General features: G+C 42.3%; 1 protein-coding gene across 1 annotated transcript in view; it reads right to left on the bottom strand.

Moving 5' to 3' along the window:
• AKT3 (AKT serine/threonine kinase 3) overlaps nt 1-22451 on the bottom strand; it is a 232442-nt gene that overhangs the window by 66628 nt on the left and 143363 nt on the right. The window contains exons 5-6 of the mRNA XM_084828246.1: nt 20818-20929; nt 19457-19601 (exon numbers count right to left, since the gene is read on the bottom strand). Coding sequence (XP_084684372.1) covers nt 19457-19601; nt 20818-20929 — 257 coding nt within the window. The remainder of the gene's footprint in view (nt 1-19456; nt 19602-20817; nt 20930-22451) is intronic.

Consider the following 22451-nt stretch of genomic DNA (forward strand, 5'->3'; position numbering starts at 1 on the left):
CACTAGGCACTCCTCTGGGAAAGGCTTGTGGGTGTGCTACATTGTTGAAAACTGCTCCTCAGCTCAGGATGCCTTCAAACAGTGGCACCCAAGCCACAGAATCATAGACTAGTAGGATTGGAAAGGGCCAATAAGACCATTGAGTCCAACCCCCTGCTCAATGCAGCAATCCAAGTCAGAGCATCCCTGACAGATGGCTGTCCAGCCTCAGCATGCTCCCCTCCTCGCTAGCCCTTCTGACACAAAAAATCGGCAGGGTGTGTGTGTGCAAAGCGAGAACTGGGGTGGTATCACATGTATACGTGATATCGTTATGCCAAGAGATGGATATTTGTCACCATTGGCCATTGGTGAGTTACTACCTGGTTTAGGTCTAGCTCTTCTCGGTGGGGCAGTGCCATAAGTTGTGGCAATGTGCCAGCAAACACTAGAAACACCAGATCTCTGATGCTCTATGCACTTCATTGCTATCACAATAGACAACATAATCAGAATATGAAATGAATACTTGATACTTTAAATATACACCAAAAAGACATTGATGTTAGAAAGAAATCAGATTAATGATGACAAGACAATTTCTATTTAACATAAATACCATCATACACTTTGTCTCCTGCATAGATTTACTCCTTGGAAAAGAATACTCATCTTCCTTTCTGTTTGTTTCATAATCTGATTATGCTCTTCTCATAAGAGTACCATCTGCTGCAAAAATATTTCAGTGCTTAAACTGGGTTTAAGCACTGAAATATGTGACAAAGCTAATGCATAATACTAACCATGTATAACGTAACTATGATGTTAAGAAAACTTAGATTATAAGAACGATACGATAATATCTTGTGAGTCTATAAATCAATGTTCTTTAAGTATAGTACATGCTATACTATTGAAAATTAAAAAGGTCTTTAAGGGTGCAATCCTATCAAGATAGGCGGCCACCTCTGAACTCGGAGGCGGCATCCTATCAAAGCAAGGCAGGAGAGGCACGGGGGGGGAGTGCTCTCTCCACACTTCTCCTGCCCTATTTTCTGCTAGGCAGCCGTTTTCGGCTGTCTAGCCGCGGGGGGGGGGGGGACCAGGAGAGGAGGCTGCTGTATGACACATTGGATGTGTCGTACATGCAGGTCTGCTCTCCCCACCCCGGAACACCCCCCTGGAACGCCTCTTCTCAGTTGCTCCGCACTCCTCTTCTGAGCGTGGAGAATGGGGCTCCGCAGTCCTCAAGCGCGGCCTCCGAGATCAGTTCCCAGAAAACAGCATATCCTATGGCCCTCTAGACAGTGTCTAGTGGCCATAGGATTGCTCCCTCCATCATGTTGTCTAACACATCAATTACTTAAAAATATGCTACCAATTAATGTTTGCTTTTCATATTAAAATGGGGAAAATAAATAAAATATACATGAAAAACACAGCAACACAAATATTTATTTAATATGAATCCTGTCCTGAAGAACTCTGATTACTGACTTTTGTAGATACAAGTAATACCAGCTGAATATCCAGGCAACCTAAGTAAAAGACTTTATGCTACCAATATCTGAAACTTAGCAGAGTCATGTCATTTACTGATCTTAAATAAGTCTGTTCTATATAAACTGGCTCATTCTGGCTTCTGAAAACTGTTTTCCATCTGCAGTTATATTATTTGGCAAGTTTTCAGCTAGCTGCCACAATTCAGTATCTGTAGTAACGCACACTCATATAGTACTTAATAGAATATTGCACTCATTATATGATACCATATATGACTACCCTCCAGTAAATCCTTACAGAACTAGTTTAGGGTATACTATATGTGGAGTGTAATCCAGCCTTGTAAATAAGCCTGCAAAAGTTACTAGCCTGCAATTTTTTTACTAGGCTGCTAAGAGGTTAATAGCTTGTTTCTATACTGGCTATGGAGGAGAGGAAGCCCTCACCTTCACAGCCAGCATGAAAAAACAGGCTACCAGTCTCTTACTAAGCTAATAAAAAATACTGCTTTCCATCAACCTGATTGATGGAGGATGGGTGGAACGAGCTGTCCCCCTTCTGCCATCCCCCTGTGTTTCTGTGCTAGTTGCAGAGGAACAGACTTCCTTTCCTCTACAGCTAGCACAGAAACCAGGTGGGCAAGCAGAGGAGGGATGGAGTGATCTGTCCCTCCTCTGCCAACCCACTCACTTGCCTTCATGGAATTACTGGTTACCTATGACAATCAGGTGAATAATCTATGGAAAGGATCCACAAATACTACTGTGCTGCAATGATGAGACTGCCCTCACCACAACCACTATGGCCCAGTATACCTCAGGGATACATATCCAAAGATACATGGCCATGTAACCATGGCCAAAGGGCTAGAGTTCTAAACTAGCCAAAACACCATGAGATGGTGACTCCTCATTGGGAAACATTGCAGCAGTTCTTCTTAAATGTATTTTTTTACTTAATTTTTCATAAATTACAAAGGGATGCAACATTCAATCTTCTCAAACATAATAAACAGTCACAGAATACACTGGATACATGGAATCAACATCGATCAAAATTAATTAGGGGGCATAGTAGACCGATTGTAATTGTATACATACAGTTTGAGGAAAATATTTCATAACACCTTTTTCAAAGTCTTTTCCTAACAAGTCAGTATGTTCCATGAGTTGATGGAGATGAAGTATGAATAAATAAAGAATAAATGCCTTTATTGCTATTAGCATAGTTAATAAATACCTCCCAGATTCCATAAAAGTTAGAAATATATGGCTCATATCTATACTGCTTGACCTGTTTTGTTAGCTTTTCCATCAATGCAACAAACCAGAGTTTATTTTTTTCATACAGTAAGGGATGCTTTGTTCTTTTTTTACATGAAGATATGATTATTATTCTGTCACCCACATGAAAGTAAAACATTCCTCAGGTTTTATTTTTTCCTTCAAATATGGCTAATAGAGCTAACAGAGGGAAGAGGTCAATTTTTTGTCGAGTAATCATTTCGGCCTCTTTGAATACATTACTCGACAACTGGTTGACTAAGGAACAAAGCCACCACATATCAAAGTAGGTGCCAGTTTCAGCACATCCTCTCCAACGTTTAGGGACTGCTGAACTTTAATATGACTTCGTTTCACCAGGATGAGATACACTGATGCAGTAATTTAATAGAGTTTTCTTTGATTTTGGCAGAAACAGATTTAAATGGGGCATTAGTCCAAATCCAGTTCCAACTAGACTTTTCAGTAGGTTTGCCCAAATCTTTTGCCCAAATCTTTTGCCCAAGCTAATCTGAAACCTTCCAAGGATCCATACTGAGTATCAATTAGCATATTATAAAGTTCTGAAACCTGTCCTTTAGTGTCTAATTTTGTTTGTGCAATGATAGATTCAAAGTTTGTTAGTGGACAAACTACTTCTGTTTTCACCTGAGGCTTTTCTATGAAGGAGGAAATCTGATAAATTTGGAACTAATTTATGTTTCTGTCCTGGATCATATCTCTAGATTGTTGACCAGATCTAGGGCAAAGCTCCACAAATACGTTTTAGAGGGAATGATCCTATGGCCCCTAGACAGCATCTGAAGGGCCATAGGGTAGTTTGGATTCCCAAATCCAAAGCCAGAGACAGCACTCCAACCTCAGAGCTGGGAAACAGAGCTCCAATCCCCTTCCCCCTCACAACGGTGCAGAAAGAACTGTGCCAGCTGCTCTCCAAAGTAGAGAATGCAACCTTGGAGGAAGAGGAAAGTGGGCATTTTGGTGAGGAGGGGAGGAGACTGGAGAGGCCAGGATACAAGCTGACCTGAGGCCTCTCCAGCCTTCTTCCCTCCCGCTCTGAGAGGCTTTCACTAGACAGGCAAAAAAGCCCATCTAGTGAAAATGCAGGATGGGAGGACAGGGAGGCGAAGACGGTCTCTGCTGCTCCTCCTGTCCTGCATAGGACAACTGTAAGCCCCTGAGTTCACAGGCTTACAATCATCACAACAAGATTGTGCCCTTAATTTATACAGCCCAGCCTGTCCCAAGCCCTGAAACCTTTTCAGTTTATCCAAATCATAAAGCAACGGATGGTGGAGGAATGGAATCAGTGAGGAAAGCTCAGGAATAAGGAACTTGTGCCAACTTCTCAGAGTTTATTTATTTATTTCATTTCTATACCGCCCAATAGCCGAAGCTCTCTGGGCGGTTCACAAAAATTAAAACCAAACAACACACAATAAAACAATTAAAAATATATAGAACATTAAAACCACAATATAACAATACAACCACAATAAAACCTAGCAGCAGTGCAGGAGTTTAAAATACAGATTTAAAACAGCAAAGATAAAAATTTAGAAAGCTAAAATGCTAAAATGCCTGGGAAAATAAAAAGGTCTTCACCTGGCGCCGAAAGGAATACAATGTAGGCGCTAGGCGAACTTCACTAGGGAGCTCATTCCTGCCTCACTTCCTTTGGCAGGGGCTCACGGAGAAGGGCCGCTGATGATGATCTATGGAGTTTCCATAGCTGCCTGCAGAAATGGGTTTATCTTTTACTTGCAAATGTTTGCATATGTCCAGTCTGAATGGTAACCCTCTTAGTTCTATTAATTCGTTATTGCTTGTCTCCAACCCAATCCATGTATTTTCAGGTCGGCTGATCAAAACCTGAACTAATTGTTTGAGATGGTGTGCATCATAATATGTCACCAAATCAGGAATGCCCAAACTATCCAATCTGGAGTGCTTAAAGAGAATCTGTTTTGATAATCTTGCTTTTTTCTTCTCAAGAATAAAATCCATTATGTGTGATTGCCATCTGTTCAAGTATTTCACTGAGAGAGAGGGGGGGGGAGGGGGGGGGCAAGGTCTGAAATAGATACAATTTTTTTGGCAGACTAGTCATCTTTACTGCAGCAGTTTTCCCTAACAATGAAAGTTTTAATTTTTCCCAATTATTAAAATAACCTAAACGTTGGGTATGTAAAGATTTGAAATTTAGTATTTTATATTCTTGGCTTTCATTGGGATGCCAGTAGTTCTCATGGGTTCATTTTTAGTTGCTTTAGATTTCAGAGTCAAAATATTAGATTTTTTAAACTTATAATCAGCCCTGACTTGCTAACCATATTCAGTAATGAATTTCAATATTTCCTGCAGGTCCCTTATCAGGTTTGAAACGTTTAGGGCATGATCATCAGCATATAGATTTAGTAAGAACCTTTCTGCCTTAATTTGTATTCCTTGAGTTGAGTTATAAGACTGGCCAGCGGTTCTGTGGGTACAGAATGTAAGAGGGGTAATAAGGGGCAGCTGTGCTTGGTGCCTTGTTGTATTGAGATGGCTGATGAATCCAGTTCATTTGTTCTGACCAGTGTGTAGTTGGAACGATATAAGGATTTCAGAGTGTTTATAAATGTTAAGCCCAGCCCCATTGTCTCCTCTAATTCTAAACCAGGTGGACCGTTAGCCTGTTTCTGCTCCTGCCAAACAGGTACTTAAGGAGGGGCTGCCAGAGGCAGCGCCTCGGCATGCGCCTCAGCGTCACTCCAAGTGCAACGCTAAGTGCACACTTAGCATCGCACTTGGAGACGCATGGAGGAGCACATGAAGACCCACCCACTGCCTCTCCAGAGACACCAGCAGCCACAGACACCAGCAGCAAATAGCAGCAGCAGAGGGCAGCAGCTTTAAAGAGTAGGGAGAAAGAGGCAAATGTAGAATTTATCTGCTCCTTCTTAGCTGCTGCTCTCTTTTATCTCTTCAATCTTTTATATGCTTTTTTAATTGTTGCACATTTTATATCTTAACATTTTAATATGTGCCAGGGAGGACCATTGAGCAACTCAGGGGGTCGGGGAGGTGCCACCATAACTGTGCTCACGGACAGGGGGAGGTATGGAGTTGGGGGATTAACAGGCCAGCTGAGGAGAAGGGCTAGACACCTTACTGCTATCCCCTCTTCTGGTTCTTCCCCCAACCTGATGGTTCCTGGTGGCCTTACCAGTCTGCCCTCAGGTCTGGTGGTGCTGCTGCTGCTGAATGTCAGGTCGGTCCAAAATAAAATCTCCCCCATCCATGATTTGATTGTGGATGAGGGAGCTGACCTAGTACGTATTACTGAGACCTGGGTGGGGGAACTGGGAGGGGTCACTCTCTCCCAGCTGTGCACTCCTGGGTACTCAGTGCAGCACCAACACTGACTTGAGGGGAGGGGAGGGGGCGTTGCCATAGTCTATAGGAATTCAGCCTCCCTCTCTACGCTTCCTGCTCATTCGAGTATACATCTTGAGTGCTTGTACCTTGTGTTGGGTACCCGGGACAGATTAGGGATTCTGTTGGTGTACCGCCCACCCCGCTGCCCATCAGACTCCCTGCCTGAGCTGACGAAGGTGGTCTCGGACTTGTTGTTGAGGACCCCTAGGATCCTGGGGGATCTCAACTTCCATGCCAAGGCCGCTGTATCCGGGGCGGCTCAGGACTTCATGGCCGCCATGACAACCATGGGGCTGTCCCAACATGTCATTGGCCGAACGCATATAAAAAGACACATGCTTGATCTGGTTTTCTTGACTGGGCAGGAGGATGGTGATCTGAAAGTGGAGGAATTAACATCTGTCCCTTTGTCATGGTCAGATCACTTCCTGTTGAGGTTTAGACTCTTGATAGCCTTCCCCCTCTGCAATGGTGGGGGACCTATTAACATGAGTGTGCGTTACTACAGATACTGAATTGTGGCAGCTAGCTGAAAACTTGCCAAATAATATAACTGCAGATGGAAAACAGTTTTCAGAAGCCAGAATGAGCCAGTTTATATAGAACAGACTTATTTAAGATCAGTAAATGACATGACTCTGCTAAGTTTCAGATATTGGTAGCATAAAGTCTTTTACTTAGGTTGCCTGGATATTCAGCTGGTATTACTTGTATCCACAAAAGTCAGTAATCAGAGTTCTTCAGGACAGGATTCATATTAAATAAATATTTGTGTTGCTGTGTTTTTCATGTGTATTTTATTTATTTTCCCCATTTAATATGAAACGCAAACATTAATTGGTAGCATATTTTTAATTAATTGATGTGTTAGACAACATGATGGAGGGAGCAATCCTATGGCCACTAGACACTGTCTAGAGGGCCATAGGATATGCTGTTTTCTGGGAACTGACTGCGGAGGCCGCGCTTGAGGACCACGGAGCCCCATTCTCCACGCTCAGAAGAGGAGTGCAGAGCGACTGAGAAGAGGCGTTCCAGGGGGGTGTTCCGGGGTGGGGAGAGCAGACCTGCATGTACGACACATCCAATGTGTCGTACAGCAGCCTCCTCTCCTGGTGACACACACACACACCGCGGCTAGACAGCCGAAAATGGTTGCCTAGCAGAAAATAGGGCAGGAGAAGACTCAACCCACTGAGGAAATAGCTACTATGACACGATCGCGCCCAAGCGCCCTCTCTCTCTGAGCAGAGCCCAGCCAGCTCCTTGGTATACACTGAGCTGAGGGCAATGAAGCAAGAGGGGAGACAGCTAGAACGCAGGTGGAGGAAAACTCCTGCTGAGTCTGACCAAACACAGGTAAGAGCTCACTATCGAGCCTACTCTGTGGCAGTGAGGGTGGCAAAGAGACAGTTCTTTTCCGCCAGCCTTGCATCTTCTCAGTGTTGTCCAGCGGAGCTTTTTCAAGTGGTTCGTGGCCTGTTACATTCTGGGCCAGGGAGAGAGATGGTGTGATGCGTTTGCAAGGCACTTTGAAGATGAAGTCGCTCAGATTTGTCATGAATTGGACACCATGATTAATACAGTTCCATTGGTAGAGGCATTCAGAGCACCATCTGGTCCAGTTTTATTGGATGAGTTTCAGTTATTGAGGCCTGAGAATGTGGACAAGGTGCTTGGCCAAGTCTGATCGACCACTTGTGTGATTGACCCTTGCCCTTCATGGTTTATTAAATCAAACAAGGAGGGGATGTCCGGCTGGGTCCAGGAGGTTGTAAATTCCTCCTTGAGAGAGGGAGTGGTGCCAGCCACTTTAAAAGAGGCAGTAATCAGACCACTCCTGAAAAAGCCTAATCTGGACCTGGAGGATGGTAACAATTATAGGCCAGTGGCCAACATCCCCTTCCTGGGCAAGGTGCCTGACTGGGTGGTTGCAAGACAGCTCCAGGCACTGTTGAATGAAACGGATTATCTAGATCCACTTCAATCGGGCTTCAGGCCTGGTTTTGGAATGGAAACTGCCTTGGTTGCCCTGTGGGATGATCCCTGCTGGGAGAGGGACAGGGGGAGTACAACCCTGTTGATTCTCCTGGACCTCTCAGCGGCTTTCAGTACCATGACCATGGTATCCTTCAGGATAGGTTGTCTGCGTTGGGAGTTGGAGGCACTGCACTGCAGTGGTTCTGCTCTTACTTGGATGGCCGATTCCAGAAGGTGGTGCTGGGGGATTATTGCTCTGTGCCATGGCAATTGGGCCATGGGGTTCCACAGGGCTCTGTTTTATCCCCCATGTTGTTTAACATCTACATGAAACTGCTGGGGGAGGTTATCTGGAGGTGTGGGCTGAGGCGCCATCAATATGCGGATGACACCCAGCTCTACCTCTCTTTCTCATCAAACCCAGATGAGGGAGTGGCTGTTCTGAATCAGTGCCTGGGCACAGTAATGGACTGGATGAGGGCCAATAAACTGAAATTCAATCCAGACAAGATGGAGGTGCTGTTAGTGGGTGGTTTGTCTGCCTGGCTAGGTGATATTCAACCTGTTCTGGAGGGGGTTTCACTCCTCCTAAAGGATGACGTTTGTAGTTTGGGGGTGCTCTTGGGTCCAAAACTGTCACTTGAGACACAGGTGAACTCAGTGGCATGGAGCACTTTTTATCAGCTTAGGCTGGTATACCAACTATGCGCTTATCTGGACAGAGATAGCTTAGCTACAGTTATCCATGCTCTGATAACTTCTCGTCTGGATTACTGCAATGCATTATACATGGGGCTGTCTTTGAAAACAGTCCGGAAACTTCAACTGGTCCAAAATAGGGCAGCAAGATTGTTAACAGGGACTGGCCAGCGAGCTCATATTAAGCCAGTATTTTTTCAGCTGCACTGGCTGTCAGTCCATTTCCGGGCCAATTCAAAGTGCTGGTATTAACATTCAAAGCCCTTAATGGCTTGGGGCCAGGTTATCTGAAGGATTGCCTCCTCCCATATGTGCCTGCCCAGACCTTAAGATCATCTTCAGCGGCCCTTCTCCATGAGCCCCTGCCAAAGGAAGTGAGGCGGGTGGCTACTAGGAGGAGGGCTTTTTCTGTTGTGGCACCCCAGCTGTGGAATGAGCTCCCTAATGAGGTTCGCCTGGCACCTACATTGTATTCCTTCCGGTGCCAGGTGAAAACCTTCTTATTTTCCCAAGCATTTCAGCAATTTAGCTTTCTAGACTTTTAGCTTTGCTGTTTTAAATCTGTATTTTAAACTCCTGCACTGCTGCTAGGTTTTATTGTGGTTGTATTGTTATATTGTGGTTTTAATGTTCTATATATTTTATATTGTTTTATTGTGTGCCATTTGGTTTTAATTTTTGTGAACCGCCCAGAGAGCTTCGGCTATTGGGCGGTATAGTAATGGAATGAATAAATAAATAATTCATGAATGAACCCCCACTCCAATTTGTCAAAGGCTTTTGACACATTAAGGGAGACTATACCGCAGGACTTGTTCTTATTTCGAAAACAATGAAAAATTACATTTCACAGCCTTCATATGGAATCAGAGATCTGCCTATCCTTAATGAACCCAAACCAATCTTCCTTAATATATTCAGAGGCTAATACATTTAACCGTAAAGCCAAAATTCCCATAAACTGTTTGTAGTCTTGGCTGAACAATGAAATTTGTCTATAATTTTCTATTTCTTCTGTGTCTTTATTTGGTTTAGGCAGTAATATTACCCTGGAGGGTTTCCATGTCTCTGGGATGGGCTTGTTGTCCAAGATGTCGTTTCATAATTTCTGCAAGAACGGTGTCAGTAGGAGCTCAAAGGTCTTATAAAAAGCTCCAGTGAAGCCGTCTGTCCTGGGAGCCTTATTTTTCTTTAGTTTCTAATGGCTATATGAATTTTCTCTTCTGTGATTTCTTTATTTAAAAAGTGCTTATGCTCTGATGATATTTTGGAAATTAAATATTTGTTTAAGTGATTTGATTCCATTTTTAATTGATGTGTTTAGTTCATTAAAGTATTTGCTAAATATTTCATTGATTTGGAATAAAAACTCTTTTGCCATTGCTGTCTCTCATTGAGTACATTCTATTTATATTTTTCTGACACAACTTGCTTCAAGTTTGGATGATTTGTTACCAAATTCATATTTTTGATTAACGTAATTTAAATTCATTGTAATTTTATAAAAATCTAGATTTCGCAATACATCTTTTTTACTTGTCAATTGTTTTAGAATGTGTGGACTACCTGTTTTCTTATCCTGATCTTCCGGAACTTTAATTTCTGCTTCTATTTTCTTCCTTTGAGCCTCTTTTTTTTTTTTTTGAGCGAGAGAGAGAGCTCATTTATTTCATTTAATGCCCTCTGATCACTGCCTTTAGGGTGTCCGAACTTACGTTGTTTGGCAATTTGGGGGTAAAATTCTCTTTAAAAAAAATCTGAGATGGATTGTTTCGTTTGTTCACAGATTTCCTGTATTTGTGAAAGCAGAGGGTGAACTTTCCAGCTGTAAGACCGATGTGCATAGTTTCCCAAATAGAACACTGTTGACACTGGAGAGCGATCCGATATTGTTATGGAACCTATTTTGGCTTCCTTTAGCTTCAACCGACCCCGATTTGAGGTAAAATATAAGCTATATGTGAGTATGAGTCATAATGCCTGGAGAAGAAGGTATAATCCCCTTTTGATGTTTATAGAGTTCTCCGAGCGTCACAAAGCTTAAACTCCTGAAGATTACATTCCATTTCTGATTTGCACTTTTTTTTCTTTTTGGCATTTTATGTCCTCTACTTCTACTCCCGACTAGGAATGGGTTGGCTACATCATCTGCCCCCTGCCCTGAAATAAGAAATGTTCCTTCCTTAAAGTTCTCCAAGGATTGAAATATTTCTCTCAAAAACTGACTTTGGCCAGACTTTGGGGAGTAAATGCATCTGAAGCTTAGCTTTTGCCTTTTTAAAGTATCTTTAGCAAATACTTATCACCCTCTGGTGTCTGACAACATATCTGAGACTGTAATTTCACATTTGTTCACTATTGCTGTTAACACCCCATGTGATTTTGAGTTTCCTTCTGCAGTAAAGGACTCCCTAATCCCACCGACCCCCTTAACAATAAGTCTTTCTGAGTTTATGAAGTGTTTCTTGTAAAAAGATAACATCGAGATCCTCTTCTTCTTTTTTTAATTAACGTCTATACCCTTTGGGGCTTTATTGGGGAGCCCATCTCCTTGATATTTAATGACTGTATTTTCAGACATGCCATATTCTATTAGTTAACACAGACTTTAAAGTACTCTCAGTCTCAAGCCCCCTTTTGTTCGCACTGTCTGCCAGTATCCCTTTCAGTTATTGCATGCATGTACACAGGTGTTTCAGTAACAACTAATAATAACATAACCCTAAACAGTTACCACAAACAGTTTCTTTTTTTCATTTGAGTGGATGCCTCCATGTGAGACGGTCCATACACAACAGTACTGATGAGGCAAATCAGGGAATTTCAATGGAGGGAAAATCCAATCCAAATCGCACCCTCACCCCACCAGCCCAGTATCATAAAAAGTTTAAGACAATTTGTTTAGTTTTGTTTCCAAAGATCCCTTTTCCCATTACGCATCAGTGAATATGTGTAGATGAGAAATATAATTTTACTTGTGTGTTATCCTTGCCTATCAGCATCTATTATATGTCCGCATATGTATAATATATTCTTCATCACTGAACTCAATACTTATCTGACAAATATCTCTTATCAGAGAGTAAAACATAATCAGACTTTTGGTTAACAGAGTCCAGCAGCAGGTGTTTTCCCTCTCTCCTTGCCTTCTGGGATGTTCTGACCATTCAGTACCACTGTTCTGTTCCTCCACTTCTCCTTGAGCGTCAAATTCTTGCTCCTCTGACTCTGATAGGCCTTCAATGTTCAGCTTAAGCATTTTAAGTAAAGGTATTGCTTCTTTGTTAGTAAAACTACGTGCGTGTTGCCATCCTTGTTGGATGATTAATTTCATGGGATGACCCCATCAATAAGGAATGCTGGTTCTGCAAAAGTGATCAGTGAGGAATCTGAAAGATTTTTTTCTTATAAGAGTCTCAGGACACAGGTCTTGGAAAAGTTGCACTGGGCTGCCCTCCATTAACAGGTGAGACTTGTTTCTTGAAGCTTTTAAAATGGCATCCCTTAATGCTTCATTTGACAGTTTGGCAGGGCAGCTTAGTGTACAATGCAAGGTGAGCTCTAAAGCTCCACTCAGGGAAGGTGTTAAGTTCTGTTAAATACTTAATGATATCCTTTCCCTCAGCCAATTCTTTAACCCACAAATTCTAAGGTTAGCCCTTCTGCTTTGATATTCCAGGGATTCTTATCTTTTGGCTTAGCTCTTTATCATAGTATTTTAATCTTCTTCTGGTGTTTCAGCCCCAGTTTCATGGCATTGTTTCCTGTTGTGGAGGTGTTGTTTAATTTAGTCACTACCTTATTGACAGAGTATTTTAATGACTTTATTGTGCCATTCCAGTCCTTGTGAAGCGGCTTTAGTTGTTCTGCAACTTCTGTCATGTTATCTACGTCATCTTGTTCAGACTTTTCATATCCCCATTGTCAGGTGGGTGTGGGGGTGTCTTTTTGTCGAACTATTTTTTAAATCAAAAAGTGATTCTAGCTGAGCCTCTTTAGGACTGGCAGGATCCTGAGTCATTCCCCGGTGCATGATTGCTCTCCAATTTTGTTTTTAGCAAATTTATCTTTAGGACCTTGGATGCTTATCTGGGTAGCGGAGTGGAACTACAGATAATACTGCTACCTTTCTTGATGATGTCACTTCCCTCCTCACATTGCAACAGCTCTGACAATACAGCAACTTTGGCAGAGGTTGCACAGTCACTGGCTCACATGGTAAGTAAGATGTGCAGGGCATGCCAAGGCCACTGATGTTAACATCTCATCAGTGTAGAGCAGCAAAGAATAGGGTCACCTTAAATCTAGTGCCAGGCCCATGTATTTGGCTAAGCACTTTTCAGGACATTCAAGTTCAGAGAGGGTCCTTTGCCAAAGATAATCAAATCTTTAGGAACAAGCAAAAGTTGTATCACTTTCTGGTGAGGGGTTACTTAAAATCCAATGACATAAACAGGGATTTTCTATTTATTTTTCTTTCTTTTAACTAAGGACAAGGCTAAGCTACTGCTCCAAGTGATGGCTTGGCTATGTTAGGGATGTAGGAAACACTTACCTGGTTTCGTCCAGGGACATCCGCAGTGGGGGGTAGGCGCTCCATCCCTCCCCCCGAAATCCTCGACGGGGGGGGAGGCGATCCGTTCCTCTCCCCTGGAATCCTGCCCGGCCGGCTCCGCTCTGCGGCCAGGCCACAGAGCTGCCGGCCGGGCCAACCTGAAGCAGGGCCTCCAGCCACTGCCAGGCTGCTGCGGACGCAAATGTCATCCTGAGTAGGGGACGCCATTTGTGTCCCTATGGTAGCCCATGATAGGCTACGTAAATATTTACATAGCCCATGACGGCTAAAGCGGGAATGCAAATGGCGTCCTCTCGCCATTTGCGTTCCCATTTTCTCCGTGATAGGCTACATAAATATTTACATAGCCTATGACGGCTAAAATGGGAATACAAATGGCGTCGCCACCGCCGCCGGAGCCACTGCCGGAGCCGCAGCCAGGTAGGCTCCGTTTCATGGGGCTTTCGCAGGGTGGTGGGTTGGGTTGCTCCATTCCGCCATGGATTCCAGGGGACCGAATTCACTGGAATTCAGCCCCCCTGGGATCCGTGGCGGAATTCTCTAACATCCCTAGCTATGCTCAATAGCTTGACTGCTTCTTTGAAATGTGAGCCAGAATGCCCACATGGGAACAAAGTTTTGAGTTAAAGAAAAAAAGAAAAAGAAAACCCTCAGCCACCCGATGGAATTGTAACTACTCCGTACCTAAATGTCATATGACATTTACACATACACACCCATGAAAGTGCCCAATATTCTCCTCCCCGCCTTCGTAGAGATGAATGATTGTATGAAAGGGGGGAGATGTCAATCAGCCCTACCTAAATCACCATGCAATTAATCCAATATATTTTTCTAGTTCTCTAGTTAAAGAAGGAATACTTGTTCATAGACAATACATTTGAGTGTGTTAGGTATACAGAATGTTTAATTATTTATTTGCATACGTTTAAACATTTACACACCCCTTCATGGATCACTGCCTTGTTGTGGGGAAGGGGCTTGCGTAACTCAGTGAAGCCATAAGCTATCCCGTGCAGGGCCACCCAAGATGGACAGGTCATGGTGGAGAGTTCTGACAAAATGTGGTCCACTGGAGAAGGAAATGGCAACCCACTCCAGTATTCTTCCCAAGAAAATCCCATGGAACGTATCACAAGGCTAAAAGATATGATGCCAGAAGATGAGCCCCTCAGGTCAGAAGGTGTCCAATATACTACTGGGGAAGAGCAGAAGGAGTTTCCAAGTAGCGCCAGAAAGAGTGAAGCGGCTGGGCCAAAGCCAAAAGGACACTCAGCTGTGGATGTGTCTGGTGGTGAAAAGAAAATCCGATGCTGTAAAGAACAATATTGTTTAGGAACCTGGAATGTCAGATCAATGAATCAAGGTAAGCTGGAGGTGGTCAAACATGAGATGGCAAGATTGAACATCGACATCTTGGGAATCGGCGAACTAAAATGGACAAGCATGGGCGAATTTAATTCAGGTGACCATCATATCTACTACTGTGGGCAAGAATCATAGAATCATATAGAATAGTAGGGTTGGAAGGGGCCTACAAGGCCATCGAGTCCAACCCCCTGCTCAGTGCAGGAATCCAAGTCACAGCAGCCCTAACAAATGCCTGTCCAGCCTCGTCTTGAAGGCCTCCAGTGTGGGAGAGCCCACCACCTCCCCAGGTAATTGGTTCCATTGTCGTATTGCTCTTAGAGTCAGGAAGTTTTTCCTGATGTTCAGCTGGAATCTGGCTTCCTGTAACTTGAGCCCATTATTCCGTGTCCTGCACTCTGGGATGATCAAGAAGAGATCCTGGCCTTCTTCTCTGTGACAACCTTTCAAGTACTTGAAGAGTGCTATCATATCTCCCCTCAGTCTTCTTTTCTCAAGGCTAAACATGCTCAGTTCTTTCAGTCTCTCTTCATTGTTTCCAGTCCCCTGATCATCTTTGTTGCCCTCCTCTGAATCCTCTCCAGTCTGTCTGCATCCTTCTTAAAGTGTGGTGCCCAGAACTGGACACAGTAGTCCAGATGAGGCCTAACCAGTGCTGAGTAGAGGGGAATTAGTACTTCCCGGGATTTGGAAGCTATTCTTCTATTAATGCAGCCCAAAATAGCATTTGCCTTTTTTGCAGCCACATCACATTGTTGGCTCATATTCAGCTTGTGATCGACAACAATTCCAAGATCCTTCTCGCTTGTAGTGTGGTTGAGCCAGGTATCCCCCATCTTGTAACTGTGCATTTGGTTTCTTTTCCCTAGGTGCAGTACTTGGCATTTATCCCTATTAAATGTCATTCTGTTGTTTTCTGCCCAGCGCTCCAGTCTATCCAGATCACTTTGAATTTTGTTTCTGTCTTCCAAAATATTAGCTATCCCACCCAATTTTGTGTCATCTGCAAATTTGATCAGCATTCCCTGCACCACCTCCTCCAAGTAATTAATAAAAATGTTGAAGAGCACTGGGCCCAGGACTGAGCCCTGCGGTACCCCACTCGTTACCTCTCCCCAGAAGAAATGGAGTAGCACTCATAGTCAACAAAAGGGGGGGATAAGCAGTTCTGGGGTACAATCTCAAAAATGATAGAATGATCTCGGTACGAATCCAAGGCAAACCATTCAACGTCACAGTAATTCAAGTCTATGCCCCAACCACTGAGGCCGAAGAAGCTGAGGTTGATCGGTTCTATGAAGACATACAATGCCTTCTAGAACTAACACCAAAAAAAGATGTCCTTTTCATCATAGGGGATTGAATGCTAAAGAAGGAAGTCAAGAAATCACCGGGATAACAGGCAAGCATGGCCTTGCTGTACAAAATGAAGCAGGACAAAGGCTAATCGAGTTTTGCCAAGAGAACACGCTGATCATAGCAAAGTCTTTTCTAACTGCACAAGAGGCGACTCTACACATGGACATCACCAGATGGTCAATATCAAAATCAGACTGATGATGTTCTTTGCAGCCAAAGATGGAGAAGCTCTATACAGTCAGTAAAAACAAGACCTGGAGCTGACTGTGGCTCAGATCATGAGCTGCTTCTTGCAACATTTCGGCTTAAATTGAAGAACATAGGGAAACCTACTAAACCATTCAGGTATGACCTAAATCATATCCCTTATGAATATACGGTGGAGGTGAGGAATAGATTTCAGGGATTAGACCTGATAGACAGAGTGCCTGAGGAACTATGGACAGAGGTCTGTAACATTGTTCAGGAGGCAGCAACTCAATCCATCCCAAAGAAAAAGAAATGCAAGAAAGCAAAGTGGCTCTCTCAGGAGGCTTTACAAGTAGCTGAGGAAAGAAGGGAAGCGAAAAGCAAGGGAGAAAGGGGAAGATATATCCAACTGAATGCAGAGTTCCAGAGAATAGCAAGGAGAGACAAGAAGGCCTTCCTAAATGAACAATGCAAACAAATCGAGGAAAACAATAGAATGGGAAACACTAGAGATCTCTTCAAGAAAATCAGAGATATCAAGGGAACGTTTTGTGCAAAGATGGGCATAAAGGACAAAGAAGGCAGGGACCTCACAGAAGCAGATGAGATTAAGAAGAGGTGGGAAGAATGCACAGAAGAACTATACAGGAAAGATCTGAATGTCCCTGATAGCCATGATAGTGCGGTCACTGAACTTGAGCCGGACATCCTCGAGAGTGAAGTCAAGTGGGCCTTAGGAAGCAGTAGTAACAACAAAGCTAGCGGAGATGACAGTCTTCCAGCTGAGCTATTTAAAATCCTAAAAGATGATGCTGTTAAACTGCTGCACTCAATATGACAACAAATTTGGAACACTCAACAGTGGCCACAAGACTGGAAAAGGTCAGTTTACATTCCAGTTCCAAAGAAGGGCAATGCCAAAGAGTGTTCAAACTACCGTACAATTGCGCTCATTTCACATGCCAGCAAGGTTATGCTCAAAATCCTACAAGCTAGGTTTCAGCAGCATGTGAACCGAGAACTACCAGAAGTACAAGCTGGGTTTTGAAGAGGCAGAGGAACTAGAGAGCAAATCACCAACATTCGCTGGATCAATGAGAAAGCAAGAGAATTCCAGAAACACATCTACTTCTGCTTCATTGACTATGCCAAAGCCTTTGATTGTGTGGATCACAACAAACTGTGGAAAATTCTGAAAGAGATGGGAGTACCAGACCACCTTACCTGTCACCTGAGAAACCTGTACGAGGGCCAAGAAGCAACAGTAAGAACCGGACATGGAACAACCGATTGGTTCAAAATTGGGAAAGGAGTACGACAAGGCTATATATTGTCGCCCTGCTTATTTAACTTATATGCAGAGTACATCATGAGAAACGCCGGGTTGGATGAATCACAGGTCGGAATTAAGATTGCCGGGAGAATTATCAACAACCTCAGATATGCAGACGATATCACCCTAATGGCAGAAAGCGAAGAGGATCTAAAGAGCCTTTTGTTGAGGGTGAAAGTGGAGAGTGCAAAAGCTGGCTTGAAACTCAACTTTAAAAAACTAAACTAAGATCATGGCATCTGGCCCCATCACTTCCTGGCATATAGAAGGGGAAGAAATGGAAGCAGAGACAGATTTTATTTTCTTGGGCTCCAAGATCACTGCAGATGGTGACTGTAGCCATGAAATTAAAAGACGCTTGCTCCTTGGGAGGAAAGCTATGGCAAACCTAGACAGCATAGTAAGAAGCAGAGACATCACCTTGCCGACAAAGGTTCATGTAATCAAAGCTATGGTTTTCCCAGTAGCAACGTATGGCTGTGAGAGCTGGACTATAAGGAAGGCTGAGCGCCGAAGAATTGATGCTTTCGAACTGTGGTGCTGGAGAAGACTCTTACGAGTCTCTTGGACTGCAAGGAGGTCCAGTCAGTCAATCCTATAGGAAATCAACCCTGCCTGCTCATTGGAAGGACAGATACTGAAGCTGAAGCTCAAATATTTTGGCCACCTAATGCGAAGAGAAAACTCCCTGGAAAAGACCCTGATGCTGGGAAAGATTGAAGGCAAAAGGAGAAGGGGGCAGCAGATGATGAGATGGCTAGATAGCATCACTGATGCAATGAATATGAACTTGAGCACACTCTGGGAGAGAGCAGAAGACAGGAAGGCCTGGCGTGCTATGGTCAATGGGGTCACGAAGAGTCGGACACGACTTAACGACTGAACAACAACAGCAAACATGTACACAACAATTATAATAGCAAGAACAAAATAAACAGATAAAATCCAAACAGGCAGCTTAAAAACTAGGTATCATAACAGTCACTCAAACATACCAATAATAATTAAATGTTACCTACACAGCTACTTCAGCACTAGAAATACCGGGGGGGGGGGGGGGGGCAATTATACTTACTGGGAAATTTAGAACATCATTTTACAAGCAAAACACCTTCTGAAAAAGAAAAGTATTTACACTGCAGTGGGAAGAAGATTTATTTTCCTTTATTGATTAAATAAAGTCTAGCAAAAGTCTTTTATATGTAACCTATGTTGTATTTTTTAATGATCACAAAATCAGTCGTTCAGATTTTAGAATGTCAGAAGTTCGACTGTAGCCCAAAAATTATTTAACAACAAATATGGTTTGTCATTAAATGCACAAGACTTGGACTCACATACTCCCTCCTTTCCCTTCCTCCCTCCTTCACACACGTGGGGTGGAACTGTAAAACTTCTAGTTGCAGTTGTAAAAAACCCGCACTTTCTCATTTCATCCAAATATGGGAAATTGTGATTTGTACAAACCATATCTAGTTAAGTACCAGGATATCACACGATGGTTTGCTTTCTTTGTTAACTATAGTTTGTACAAACAAAAATTTCTCATATTCAGACAATGCCATGGTTTGTTACTCTGTCTGAATTGGGCCTGTGTCTTACCAGGAGTTAAGCATCTAGCAGCCACTTGATGTTTGAAATCTCTTATAATGAAATTAACTGAATTGCAAAAGAACTGAAATGCCCAAAGTTAGTACATTTTAATACTTCCATTTCTAAGATTTTACTTTAAAAGGATAAGGATTATCAAATGCAATCTCTAATTACCTTTCTTTTATGATGGGTTGTAGAAGCATCCATCTCCTCCTCTCCAATATTATCAATCTGTGAGGTTGGACTACAATTCATTCTCTCCTCCTCCTGCCTTTGAAGCCTGTCTGCAACTGCTTGGATGGCCTCTGTCCATTCTTCCCTATCAAAAATAGGGCAGTTCTTATTATCATAAATTAACAACTAATAAGGGTGCATGACTGAATATGTACACAAACAGGCTAAATTCCAGAAAAATGGGGTTCAATTAAGTCTCCTGTTGCATTCTCCCATTCTGTGTGCATGACCAGGGATTTCTTCATGCTGTCCCATCCTGTTGGCTGTGTTTGTGGAATGGCTACATACATACCCAAACCAAATTGCATGTGTAAGGGTCCAACTGAATCACATTCCAAATGTTCAAATGACAACAACTGAAGAGTATTTCATAAGAATGGAATGGTTTTGCAAATGTCTGCGCATCTAGGCAAAGCTTTCAAGGAACCTTGGAGCTCAGTACACAACGTGAATGATCTATAATATCTTAAAGACATATTCTTTGCCCATGAGCTTTCTGAACTAGAAACTACACTGTATAGGACAATATCATGATACTATATATTACTTGAAAGTAGATCTAATTGATTTGAGTAGAATTTACTTCCAGGTAATAAATGTAGAATCAAGGTGCAAGAGCACTTAATATACATCAAATTTATGGATGCAAATAAAAGATAGAGAATAGCAAAAGAAAACACAAATCCATGTATAATTTAGCACGGGGTGGGTGGGTAGCAGAACTCAAACGACAATGCAACAGTGATATTTACTTCATATATCAGAATTCACCATTAATGTATTAAAATAAATCACAATCTTGAACACTGAACGTCTAGACTGAGCAAAGGGCTGGATGCGCCCAATCTTGTCTGATCTGGGAAGCTAAGCAGGGTCAGCTCCAGTTAGTACTTGGATGGGAGACTGCCTGGGAATCAGGCTTCCTGCATGGAGCAGGGGGTTGGACTCAATGGTCTTGTAGGCCCCTTTCTACCCTATGATTCTATGATCTACTATCTGTCCTATATGTTCTTGAGTGTTAATGTGTTCAATGTGCGTTGAAGTTCATAGTGTCATAACATTTTATAAGCAAGCTGTAGCTATGGCTTACACAATTCAAATATTCTAAAGCAGATTTAAAATGTTATAAAAATAGTGGAGATGCTGTTTATGAATTAGGAATACTTTATGCAAACTTATTAGTATATTTGGAAATAAAAGCACACAAAATGTCATATTTTCAGGCTTATTGGAGTAAGATACAGTGAATCTTTTCCTTAAAGAACTTGGTCCAAATAAAATAAACACATTTTATTTCTCACCGTTCTTCTGGAGTATCTACGTGAAATGTTCTTTCTATCACAGTAGTCCACTGAAGACATCGGATAATAAATGTGTTTGGTTTTGGTCTCTCTGTTTTCATTAGCTGGCATTCTAGAAAAATAATATTTTTAACATGCTGTTTTTACAATATGGGGACATAACTAAATTAGCTTGTTCAAATTACATATATTCTATATATCCATCCAACATTTATAGCTATATGCAACATTTGTACTTAACAGTATGTTCCTAGAGCTGCAATCCTATACGCACACTGAAAACAATGGGACTTACTTCTGAGTAGACATGTATAGGATTGCACTGTACATATCACAGGTTAGCAACCTAAAGTTGCATTGACTTTATAACCATGATTTAACATTTTGAAACAAAAATATGTTATTGAAAATTATTACATATATATTTTCTAAGGAAAGATAAATATTTTTCTATGAAGTGTGTACAAAGTTAAACCGGAATAAAGTAAGTGTACTATATCCAATTGTGATCCTCCAATGACAAACAGCTCTTTGATCAAGCAGAGACCTCCAAGGATGGAAGGGGAAGGAGGGAATTTTTGCTGATTCCCCTTTCTATCCTCAACCCTTCCAAATGCGCTCCACAGGCTTGGGAGACCCTTTGGAACAGCATGGGAGGTAGCACCATAGGCTGTAGGAGAAAGAATACATTTCTGAAAATCACCTCTCCTCTTCCCTTACCACTCACAAAAGCCTCTGCTGGATCAAAGAGCCTCTATCAGGAGAGGGACACAACTGGATATAACTCAGTGTATCTGTACATTCATACATATCACAGCTGTGCAGAAACACAGTACTTTTAACAAGGAGCATGCATTAATATTATATGAATATTACAATGAGCTAAGGTAACACTATTAAACACAGAATTTAGGATGTGCAGGGTACTTTATTTAAAACCCACTGCTTCTCTAAATGACCTTCTCTCTCTCCCTTTACACATTTCTTGTCAAAGCAAGGGACTTCTTTATATAACAGTTCCACTGCCCTAAAGAACACACACACACACACACACACACACACAATACTAGTCTGAACCCTTATACACAAACATGCATAGAGTAAATAATATTCTAGACACAAATGTACCATTCCTTCAACAAATTTGAGTGTAGTATTTTTCTTCTTGGAGGCAGCGACAGAATGGAGCAGAATGCTGTCTTCTTTTGTCCTTGGTAGGAGCCATGTTCCTTCTTCAGAAGATTTCCCTCACCATGAGCCATACTCTACCCTTGCTTCTTCTATCTCTCACCGACATTGTAGAGTTAACAGAGACTCTGGACACTATGGTTAGCTCATAGTAATAGAGTTCATAAACAGAAGAAGCTACATGAGAGTTACAAGGAGCCCAGTAGATAGGGGGAAATGGCGTGGTATAGCTCATATGAGGTTCCCAACCTTTCCAATTTGGATTTAAATGTTTATTGGAAATTCCATAAAATAAAGATGTGAATGTTTCATTGTGGCATAAAAGAGAAAAAACCCTGAAAATTCACTTAAAGCACAATCCCATGCATGTCTACTCAGAAGGAAGCCTCATAAAGTACAATGGCACTTATTCTTTGGGGAACTCTCTGAAATAGCATGGGAGGTGG

Source organism: Heloderma suspectum, chromosome 1 (assembly GCF_057233095.1).
Source record: "Heloderma suspectum isolate Gila_16-S chromosome 1, 16-S_ref, whole genome shotgun sequence".
Lineage (NCBI taxonomy): Eukaryota > Metazoa > Chordata > Lepidosauria > Squamata > Helodermatidae > Heloderma > Heloderma suspectum.